Raw genomic sequence first — 12403 nt, forward strand, 5'->3', positions numbered from 1 at the left:
GTTTGTATAAATATTTATTTCACTGTATTTTTATCAAAACTGACAGTTATCTTTAAAAAAGAAAACCTTAGTAATAGTGTAGCTCATTGTTTATCATTCAATTTTGATATTTAGTGAGGTTGAATATTTTTCTATAACTATTAAACCTTTGTAATTTTTTTTTTAAATTTTTAGTTCCCAGTTTTTGTGTTTTATCCAATTTTATATTGATTTTGTAAGAATTCCTATTAAAAATTTAACCCCTTAGTCTATCATGTGTTTCATATTTGAAATTTGTAGAATTACTAATTCTAATTATATTGAATTGTGTATGTGAACTGATAAGATTTGGAAAATGCTCATGAGGTCTTTGCTTATCCTTTGGTAGCCTGAGACACGTGTGGTCTTCATAGTATATAGCATAGTCCCACTGATTAGTGGGCCATTTTCTGTATTGACACAGCAGATGACAATTCTAACGTCTGTTACTCCTCTTAGACAGTCACTTGACTATGCTTGCTGAAAATGCGTGTTCTGTTAAAGTGAAGAGTTGACTTAGATCCCCATCTATTATCTGAACAAGCAGAATAATCATCCAGAAGTTATGCCTCATAACCAGGGCTTTATCCTCTCGTAAATAGTCCCTCTACACAACTTGACTTGATAGATAAGGTAATAAGGTTTTCACTGCCTAATTATTAGAAGTAGACCATCAGGCTTTTCTTCCTAGTCTGTCTTAGTCTGCAAGCTCTGCTGAAACCCGTCCACTGTGGATGACCCTTCTGCTACTTGAAATACTGATGACATAACTTCCAGCATCACACCTACACATAAGCCGCCACAGTATGATGAACAGATGAGTGGTGGTTACACTGATAAAACACAAAAACCAAATTCGTTGCCATCGAGTTGATTCTGATGGTGAATCCGTGTGTTACAGAGTAGGGTTTTCTTGGCTGTAATCTTTATGGAAACATCACTAGGTCTTTATTATGTGGCACCGCTGGGAGGGTTTGAATCTCCAGCCTTTAGGTTAGCAACTGATTGCAAACCGTTTGCAGGGCCTTATTTCTTGTTGGTTTAATTATTCATTAGATTTACTTCAAAACTAAAGCTTAATATTGGCTCAGCTGCCTTATTTTTCTGAGAGAGACAAATTTAGTAACATAGGAAGAATGAAAAATCTTGTAGTCAGGTGAGCAGTGATTATAACTTTTTTACCTTTAGTTTTTTATTATTGTACTTGCACATAAATAAATTTAACTTTTGCTTTTCATTCTTCATCTCCCAAGCTAAAGTAGCTATCTTAGTTACGTAGTGCCGCTACAATAGAAATACCACAAGCGGATAGCTCTAACAAAGAGAGATTTATTCTCTCACAGTCCAGGAGGCTAGAAGTCTGAATTCAGGGTGCCGGCTCCAGGGGAAGGTTTTCTCTCTCTGCCGGCTTTGGGGGAAGGTCCTTGTCATCAATCTTCCCAGGTCCAGGAGCTTCTCAGCACAGGAACTAGTGGTCCACAGGACGTGTTATTTTCCTGGCACTTGTTTCTTGGTGGTGTGAGGTCCCCCATCTCTCTGCTTATTTCTCTCTTTTGTATCTCAAAAGAGATTGACTAAAAGCACAACCTAATCTTGTAGATTGAGTTCTTCCTCATTAACATAACTGCCACTAATACCACCTCGTTAACATCATAGAGGTAAGATTTACAACACATAGGAAAATCACATCAGATGAGGAAATGGTGGACAATCACACAATCACATAATTCTAGCCAAGTTGACACGTTTTGGGGGGGACACAATTCAATCCAGAACAGTAGCTTAGCGGTGTTAAGAAATCCTTATACAGTCAAGAATGGCTTCCTTTTTCTCCCTATTCTTCACCATTTTTGTTTTTGTACTTGAGATTTTTTGACTCAGATTAGTATTTTTAAATTCTTTTTTTTACATTATCATATTCTCTTTCAAGATTTTTTTTTAACGTATGTATTGTATCATAAGCAATTAACAGCATTAGTTTATATTTGATTTTATTTTAAGAGTTTTAGAGTTTGCCATCAGTGTTTTTATACCATATGTCCCCATTATTGAATTCTTAATTTTGATTCATCTTGTTATTAAGGTGGAGCAGAGCTTGAAGGATTTTCCTTTCCTTTCTTTCCTCCCTGTCCTTCATCAAAGTTGCATTGATGCAATTCTTTTTAAGCTTTTACACATCTAAAAATACTTTCTGATGCCCTTGTTTTAGCAAGTTGTTTAAGTTTATATTTCCTTGGTCATAAAATTTTATCCTCATCTGCTGTAACTCCTTGGAAGATTCTTTTTCTTTTAAACAGTAGTATCTTTTCATAGAGCCGGTGACTTTTCTTTTTTCTATGTAGTGGGAGTGTGATTATGCAGGTTAGGGATATTGTAGGAGTTACAGATGTTTTCTTTTACTGATTGTTCTAAGTTTCTGCCAAATCTTATCAGGACTAGAAAAATTGTAGCCTTATTGTAATTGTTCTTGATCCGTGTAGGAAATTTGGGCAAGGAGTTAGTACTAGAACTGAAAGCAGAATCTGTACGAAACTGCTTCTTTTGGAAAAGTTTCTTTACTGTAATTAGTCTACATACTGGTGGCATTGGGGAGATATAAATATGTCCCTGGCTGCTCCACAGACTACCCCTAGCACTCGCCTTTAACTCATGATATAAGTCGTGATAGTGACCTGCTAGAAATTCCCATATACTTCCCTACCATTGCTGCTCTTGTGATATAAATCACACGTAGTCTCCTTCAATCCCATTTTTATAGAAATTTCTCAAAAGCTTTTTTGTTTGTGGATAACCCTTGCTTAGTTTTCAGTGCTGGAGCAGATATTCCCTTACTTTGCTTTTGTTTTCATTGACATATGGCTAATTTGTCTGTATAACTATCTGTATAATAGTTAATTAATTTTAATGAGATTATACAGACTGTTAAGATTCTGTCATTTAATGTAATGTCAGTAAAAGTTAACAGTTCATGGTACCTGTTATATTAGCTAATGATTCAAGTGTGCTTTAATTACTTTTTCTGGTAGATGAAGACAACCATAAATGTATTGCTTTTAATTCTTCAGGAAGAGACCACCTGTGGGTTCTTATGTTTATATGTATATGTAAAACATCTGTATCTCTACTATATGTATATACATATATACATACAGAGAGATAGATATATAGATACAGTCTCAATGCTCAGTTCTCCACACCCGGAAAAACCTACATTTTCTTCCTTCTCTCTACCTTCTCTCCATCTGTTCTTAAATAAAAAGAATGAGACAAAATTTCTTGCTTTTTTAAAAAAAGAGAAAATGTAGAGTTTTCTTTTAGAAAAAGGGAAAAGCCAGAAGGCAAAGGTAGTTACTAAACCTGTTGCCGTTGAGTCAGTTCTGACTTACAGTGACTCTATAGGACAGAGTAGAATTGCCCCATAGCATTTCCAAAGAGTGGCTAGTGAATTTGAACCGCTGACCTTTTGGTTAGCAGCCAAGCTCTTAACCACTGTGCCACTATGACCCAATAAATTTAACTTTTTTAAAGGTGGAGGGAAAGGTTTAAGAATATATGTTTTATCCCATTGAAGGTTTATAACTGTAACAACAATTTAAGCTAGGGTCTGTAATTAACATTTTGAAGAATCTGAACTATTTCGTTTAGAACACCCAAACAAAACTTTTTGGGTATAGTTATGTTAACTTTGCAGAGATCTCCTAATTTTCATCAAATTAAGAAGAATAGCAAATTTGTATTAAAAATAAAAGAAAAACAAGAAATGCATTCCTAAGTAAACCTTTATTACCAGTTGACAACGTGGTTTCTAAGATCTAAATTGACTTAAAACTTAATAATAAGGTTGTGTATACCAATAAGGAGTTGGAATCAACTCGACGGCACTGGGTATACCAATAAGCAGGTTTTGTACAAAAGTATTATGATTACAATTCGTTTATTGCTCTTATTGATTAAACACAATACGTCAGCATTTATAAATTATTGATTAGTAACAGAGGATGTAAGAAGAAAAAGAAGAGTCATGAGTATAAAAGAGATTTATCTTTTGTGTGCCTAGATGGACAGATAACTTTGTAATAGATTTAGGTGGTGGGTACAGGTCAAGGGGAAGGATTAAGTCTGGCGATATAATAAACTTGGTTTTGCTACATTTTAAAGAAGCTGTGGCAACAAAAATGTGTCTAATAGACACTTAGAAATATAGCCTGAAATCCAGGAAAGAAGAATTGAGCTATGGAGGTTAGATTTATGAATTATGAGCAAAAGTTAATGTGATACTTAGATTAGCAAAATGGGTAAATAGGAAGAAAACTACTGCAAAGAACACCTAGAGAAGTTACTGGAGAACTACAAGAGGGCACTTTTTGCTGAAGCCAAGGGAGAAGAAAGAGTTCTTGTACTTAGATTGCCAATATCTAAAATGTCTTTGTTTTAATTTTATGTTAATTTCCTAAAGATTTTATTATTCCCAAAAGCTTCTGCATTTCATGAAAATTTGTCAGAAATTCTAGATAGCCCAATAGTATTTCTATAAATAATACCCTGAGAAAATAGAACCTCACCTAAGAGACATTAGGCACTTCATGGTTGAAAGTTATGGAGACGTCTTTGGAAATTGAGTGCTATGAAAAGTTAGCGGAAACTTTATCCCTAAGTTGGTTTTTTGAGTATTGTACTAAAATGCTCTTATGTTATAAAGCTGACTTAAGAGAACTTTCCTCACCAGATAACCTTAAACTTATGAAATTAAGCATTTCTGTAAGAAATACTTTAGAAATTTCTTATCATTATGGTTAACGAAAAATAGAATTTGCTTTACAGTAAACATTGCAATTATGAGAACATATATCTTCATTTGCACCCAGTTAAGGGTTTTTAACTCTAATCAGTAAAACCTAAGAAAGAGTTATTTTGTGTGTTCTGTAATTGACACAGGGACCGGATCATTGTCTTTTTGTACCTATGTAATAACTTAAAGAAAATTCTTTTTAATTTTTAGAACCTAATCCACCAATAGATCAAGTTATACAGAAACCAGGAGTCGTACAGAGATTTGTGAAATTTCTTGAAAGAAATGAAAATTGCACTTTACAAGTGAGTTGTTCTAAAAATTTATTTCTTAATCTCTTTCTAGAAGTGTTATGTGATTAAAGTTTGTGGTGAAAGCAACTTCTGTTACACTGAATAAATTGTAAGCATTCAGGACCTACCTGGTGATTAAAGGAAAAGGTAGTACTGCCTTCTGGCCTTGGTCATGCATGGTTGCACTGTTAATTTTTTCTAGAAGCTGTTAATTTATTAAACATTTTTGGAAAAGTAAGTAAAATGATTCCTGATGTTAATAAAATTGTTGTAGTTGACAACCTTTAATAACTTTTTTTTTGTTTGTTTTAGAAAACCTCAAACTAAAATGTTAATTTAATGGTTAAATTTATTTTGGCTGTTCAGTAACTGGGATTGTGACTTTAGTATAAACTCTTAGCTGTTAAAACATTTTTATCTGATTGATTAGTTCTTTTTGTTTTTTTTAAAAAGAACAAATCAGTATAATGTACTAAAACGTGACTAAGAACGTTGCTTCTCAACCAGGCCGTAGGGAGTTTTAAGATGTTTTCCAAACAATTTGCTACTGATTATAAATTATGGAAGTTTATAAATATTTTGCAGTTAGAGAAAAAAAAAAAAAGATTGCTCTCACTTTCATTACTATGTGTTTATGTATCTATTGCTGTGTGTACCTGTGAGACAGATCAACTGCTCATGTGCAAGTTCGAGTTGAAGCTGAAGAAAATCAAAGCAATGCCACAAAAGCCAAAGTATGACTATGAATACATTACACCTGAATTTAGGGATCATCTCAAGAATAGATTGGACACACTGAACACTAATAACCAAAGACCAGAAGAGTTGTGTGAAGAAACCAAGGAAATCATACATGAAGAAAGTGAAAAGTCATTTAAAAGACAGGAAAGAAGGAAAATATCAAAACAGGTGTTAGAAGGGACACTGAAACTTGCTCTTAAGCAGAGTAGCTAAATCAAACAGAAGAAATGATGAAGTAAAGAGCTGAACAGAAGATTTCAAAGGGTGGCTCAAGAAGACAAGGTAAAATATGAAATGTGCAAAGACCTGAAGTTAGAAAACCAAAAGGGAAGAACACGACTGGCAATCCTCAAGCTGAAAGAATAGAAGAGAGAATTCAAGCCTCAAATTGCATTACTGAATGATTCTATGGGCAAAAAATTTAATGATGCAGGAAGCATCAAAAGAAGATGAAGGAATACATAGACTCATTGTACCAAAAAGAATTGATTGACATTCAGCCATGTCAGGAGGTAGCATATGATCAAGATCCACTGGAACTGAAGGAATAAGTTCAAGCTATACTGAAGGCATTAGCAAAAAACTAGGCTGTAGGAGTTGACAGAATACCAGTTGAGATTTTTCAGCAAATGAATGCAATGCCAGAAGCACTTGCTCATCTTTGTCAAGAAACTTTTAAGACAGCTACCTGACTGAAAGAGATCCATACATGTGCCTATTCCAAAGAAAGGTGATCAAACAGAATGCAGAAATTATCAAATAATATCATTAAAATCACATATGAGCAAAATTTTGCTAAAGATAATTCTAGAACGACTATAGCAGTACATTGACAGTGAATGGCCAGAAATTCCCGCTAGATTCGGAAAGAAGATGTGGACAAGGGAAATCATACTGATGTCAGATGGATCTTGGCTGAAAGCAGAGAATACCAGAAAGCCGTGTACCTGTGTTTTATCAACTGTGCAAAGGCATTCAACTGTGTGGATCATAACAAATTATGTATATCATTATGAAGAATGGAAATTCCAGAACATCACTTAATTGTGCTCATGTGGAACCTATGCATGGATCAAGAGGCAGTCAAGGTGATACTGTGCAGTTACAGTTTGGAAAAGGTGTGTGACAGGGTTGTATCCTTTCATCTTACTTATTCAGTCTGTATGCTGAACAAATAATCTGTGAAGCTGGGCTATATGAAGAAAAACACAGTGTCAGAATTGGAGGAAGACTCATTAACAACCTATGATATGCAGAAGATACAGCCTCGTTTGCCCAAAATGAAGACGATTTGAAGCACTTACTGATGAAGGTCAAAGACCACATAGCCTTCAGTATAGATTAGCCCTGAACATGAAGAAAACGAAAATCCTCACAACGGGGACCAATAAGCAGTATCACGGTAAATGAAGAAAAAAAAAATGAAGTTGTCAACGATTTCAGTGTACTTGGATCAATAATCATTGACGATGGAAGCAGGGGTCAACATATCAAATGACTTATTGCATTGGACTTATCTGTTGTAAAAGACCTCTTTAAAGTTTTAAAAAATAAAGATGCTACTTTGATGACTAGGGTGTACTTGACCTAAGCCGTGGCCTTTTCAGTTGTCTTATACTCATGTGGAAACTACACAGTTAACAAGGAAGATGAAGGGAGAATTGAGGCATTTGAATTGTGATGTTGGCAAAAAATATCGAATATACCATCTACTGCCCAAAGAATGAAAAAATTAGTCTTAGAAGAAATACAAACAAAACGTTTCTTAGAAACAAGGATGACAAGACTTCGTAGTGCTTACTTTGGACACATCATCAGGAAAGCCAGTTGCTTGAAAAGGACATCATGTTTAGTAGAGAGTCAGTGAAGACAAGGGAATAGCTGTAACACGATAGCTGCAACAATGGACTCATACATACCAATGTTCATGAAGATATCTCAGGACCAGGCAATGTTTTGTTCTGTTCTAAGTAAGGTCGCCATGAGTCAGAGCTAACTTGGTGGCAGCTAGCAACATACCTAGCTTATCAGTGCTATTGCTAAAATTATAACTTAGTGTAGTAAGTAGTAAGTATTCATTTATCTGAATAATTTGGGAAGGGCCCTCACGTTTTAGGTATAAACAAAGCAATGTGTTGCACAAGCGAATGCTATCTATCAGTTTTATGGCCAAATTTTATTGAGACGGTTTACAATAAAGGTCTCCGAGGAAAGGGGCGTTTTATTTGTGTTACAATTTTATTGGCAGTTAGTTTTCAGATTTCTTCAGGTGTTAGTGCTGATAAAGACTGGATTATAAAATTCAGACCTTGTATGACATTTAAACCCTGAAACTGAGGACTTTGAGTGTCTAGACATATAAGTAGATCTGTGACTGTTGTAACAACTATAAACAGAGTGCTTTGGGAGCACTGAGAACCTAGCAACTTTGTTTAGGGGAAGTCAAGGAAGACTTCACAAAGGTAGTGATGCAGGGCTAGTCTTGAGGATAAATGAGTTTGGCAGGCAGAAAAGGGAAAAAATAATTTCTGGTTTAGAGAATAGCATGTGCGGCAAGCACAGTGTATTCACGAACATTGGGGCTTGAGCATTTATCGATCACTATAATTAGGAGCCCTGGTGGTGCAGTGGTTAACCGCTAGGGTGCTAACCAAAAGGGTGGTTGTTTGAACCCACCCAACGGCTTCACATGAGGAATACTTAGTGATCTGCTCCTGTAAAGATTACAGCCTAGAAAACCCCATGGGATGGTTCTACTCTGTCACATGGGGTTGCTATGAGTGGAAATCAGCTTGACAAACCACCTAACAAAAATGTAAGTAAAACCATGGAGCCCCTGGGTAGTACAGTTAGTTAATGTGCTCAGCTGCTAACAGAAAGGTTAGAGGTTTGAGTCCACCCAGAGATGCCTCAGAGTGGCTACATGAGAGAAAATACCCGGCAATCTGCTCCCATAAAGATTACAGCCTAGGAAGCTGTATGGGGCAGTTCTACTCTGTCCTATAGGGTCACTATGGGTTGGAATGGCACACAACAACAGCAGCAGTGGAGTTCAACAGCTATAAGCTATAAGCTGTGCCACGTTACCTCAGTTTATATGAAATATGCTAGTTCAGACCATTGATCTGTGACTAATGGGCCTTAAACTGGGGATCTACAGGCCAGATTGGCCCAAAAATGAGTTTTGTTTGGCCTGCACATGTTTTAAAAGATATGAATTAGATGCTGATTAAAAAGTTAGAGGAAATAGCTGGGAAATTTCAAATGAAAATCCAGTTTTGGCTTCTTTTCACAAGTCAGAAGAGTTGGCATGGTTGCTACGTGGTATAGATGGAGTGGACCTGAGTAGGAGTTCTGCCTCTTTTAGTAATGACTGTGTTCTCCAGTTCACCACAGTTCCCACTTGCTCATATCATTCTTTTTATATTAATTGTCTACCCTGTAGGCATTTTGAATTTATGACTTCTTCACGAGAATTTTATGCAGAAATCTCATAGTTGTCTTTTAACTTATTTCATTATTTACATTTGGCTAGAACTATTGTCTCCATTGTTTCTGAATTAAAGTTTCTTTCTAACTTAAAAAATTTTGTAGTCCCACACATAGTAGTAATTGTACTTTTCATGTCTTTTGGTAACACTTGTTAGGTACATTTTTATTGTATTTATCATGATGACATCTATGTTTATGTGAAAAGTTATGTCTTTATACCAGATATTTTTTTAAACTCTAAGTCAGTACTTAGCTTGCCTGTGGATTTGCAGGCCACTTTCAATGATTTACTAGTTTACTGTTCGGGAACCAAGGGTTGAGTTTTCTCAGTTGCTTCTGTATGAATCCATCAGATAAAAGCATATCCAAATTAGAATTGAATTGTTATGATTAATCTCCCAGAGACTGCTGCTTAGAGGAAAACCAGGAGTCCTAGCCCTGGCTCTGCTAATAAAGAGTTTTTTGACCTTAAACAAATCACGTAACTCTGGACTTCTACTTTTCTTTTTTGTCATTGTTGTTGCTGATAGGCACTTGAGTTGTTTCCAGCTTTTGGCTATTGTGAATAATAATGCAAGGATCATTGGTGTACAAGAATCTATTTGAGTCCCTGCTTTCAAGTTTATTGGGTATAAATACCTAGGAGTAAAATTGCTGAGTCATGTGAAAATCATATGCTTAAATTTTTGAGGAACTGCCAAACAGTTTTTCACAGCACCTGTACCATTTTACAATTTTCTTATTTCTTAAATGAGGTCAGAACTAGATGATCTGTAGGGAAACCAAAGTACCTTTTATGATTCTAAGTTCCATAAATTTCCTATTGCTCTGTTAAGCAGCGCCTCTTAGGTGTTTTTAAACAGCTCTCTTTAGAACACTTGGCTCTCTAATTGTAGACATTGGTAGTTCTGTGAATTATAAGTTCAACTGTTCTTCATATATTGTTTGTGATTTTATAAATTTTCATTATATCCTTTCTCAGTTCTTGTTTTTCCAGAGGGAAGGTCCTTTTTTTTTTTTTTTTAAATTAAGGATTTTAATCAATGAAATCTGACTTAATGTTTAATCTTATTAATATGTCAATCTTTTTTCCAAAACTTAAGCTAAGTCTTTTCTTCCTCTCTTCATGCCTTCTTCTCCTCTCTGACATTTCTTTGCTGTGTTTATTTATTTATTTATTTTGCTTTTATTTTTCCTTAGTTTGAAGCTGCGTGGGCATTAACTAATATAGCATCTGGAACTTTTCTACATACCAAAGTAGTGATTGAAACTGGGGCTGTTCCAATTTTTATCAGACTCCTTAAGTCAGAACATGAAGATGTTCAGGAACAGGTAATTTTCTAATTTGAACTGATTTATTTACTAGGTCTTAATTTTTTCTTGAAAGTACCATTTGTGATTATGTTTTGACATTCAGTTTTGTGCCTTATTGTCTGTACATTGCATTTGTTAAAATAGTCATTTGTTTTCAACGTCAAATTAGAATGGAGGAAAATGAACTGTCTAAGGCATAATCCTAGGTTCTCTGTAATTATGATCTCATCTATGATAGGAATTACTGTTCCTCTTTATAAGGCAGCGTACTGGGACCCAGACAACTTAATAACTTATTCAAAGTCACAGTAAATGGCTGAACCAGATTTTAAAACTGGGCCTGTCCAACTCCGTGTAAATTCAGAGTTGACAAACTATGCTTTTTATTGAAAAGGATAAACATTTCACTGGTATGTAAGGAAATTAAAAAACAAAGAGCAAAAAACCCTGTCTTTCAATTTGTTAAAAATACTATTAAACTATTTTTAAAATTTCATTTTTTTATTGCCCTATTGTTGTCAATGTTGTTACCCTATTAGCATGTTCTTTTCTTTTTTTTTTTCTCATGTTGCTGAAGACTATCATTTTGATCATTCTGTCCTAAGGTCTCATTCTTAAGAGAGAGCGTCTTATTTAAGATGGTGGTGGTGGTGGTGTTGTGTGCTTTTGAGTCAATTCCTACTCATAGTGACCGTATAGGACAGAGTAGAACTGCCTCATAGGGTTTCCAAGGCTGTAAATCTTTATAGAAGCAGACTGCCACATCTTTCTCCTGCAGAGCAGCTTGTATATTCAAATGGCTGACCTTAATGTTAGCAGTTGAGCATTTAACCACTGTGCCACCAGGGCTCATTTTATGTAAGATATTGTACGTATTATTGGAAATGTATGTTGACATTGGCTTAACAATGTACATGCTGTCTTAGAATATTTTTTTTCTTATTTTTCTAAGGCTGTTTGGGCACTTGGCAATATTGCTGGTGACAATGCAGAATGCAGAGACTTTGTTTTGAATTGTGAAATACTTCCACCACTTTTAGAGTAAGTACTTTAAGTTTATCACAACTAAGGTAGTACTAATTTTGGAAAAGGAAACTATATTTGCCATTATATTTCTGTATAGACATTAAGTTCTTCAGTGATGCTTTTAAATTTCTTATATTTAGCCATGTCTGCAGTAGCTTGAAAGTAGGTTAAAACAAGAAAAAACAAGCCAAGATTACCTCGAAGAGACTGTCAGTAGAATTACGAACATCAAAGGCAATTCTGATGAGGGCTTGGAAGGAAGTGAGGAGAGCCATAGAGAAAGTATCTGTCATCTTAGAGAATACGTATGGTACCATCAATAGAATGTTGGTAGATGTGGACATTAAATGTGCTTCTGGTGAGACTTTAAAAGGAAATGATGAATATGCAGGTAAAGAATGGAGGAAGGACGATGCTTTTTATGCAATGGCAAATAACTTTTATGAATTATGTTCAAGTGTTTGATGGAAGGTAGAACTTTTAAGTGATGAACTTGAGTATTTGGCTGAAGAGATTTCTAAGCAAGATCTTTAATGGGCCTCATGGTTTTTCCTTGCCACTTAAAGTAAAATGAGAGAGGAAAGAGATGGACTTAAAATGAACTGTGCAAAATGAAAACAGACCTTAAAGATTTGGAAAATTCTGTTGTACAAACTAAGGACACGTGTCCTAGAAGCAAGAACATGGCTATACAATCTTGTTAAAGAAAGTAAGCCTGTGACTGGTGGAT

General features: G+C 35.1%; 1 protein-coding gene across 5 annotated transcripts in view; it reads left to right on the forward strand.

Moving 5' to 3' along the window:
* KPNA5 (karyopherin subunit alpha 5) overlaps positions 1-12403 on the forward strand; it is a 49228-nt gene that overhangs the window by 11429 nt on the left and 25396 nt on the right. For all 5 annotated transcript variants that reach the window (XM_064290162.1, XM_064290185.1, XM_064290196.1 and 2 more), the window contains 3 exons: positions 5018-5112; positions 10534-10665; positions 11600-11688. In XM_064290162.1, coding sequence (XP_064146232.1) covers positions 5018-5112; positions 10534-10665; positions 11600-11688 — 316 coding nt within the window. The remainder of the gene's footprint in view (positions 1-5017; positions 5113-10533; positions 10666-11599; positions 11689-12403) is intronic.

Source organism: Loxodonta africana, chromosome 1, assembly GCF_030014295.1.
Source record: "Loxodonta africana isolate mLoxAfr1 chromosome 1, mLoxAfr1.hap2, whole genome shotgun sequence".
Classification (NCBI taxonomy): Eukaryota; Metazoa; Chordata; class Mammalia; order Proboscidea; family Elephantidae; genus Loxodonta; species Loxodonta africana.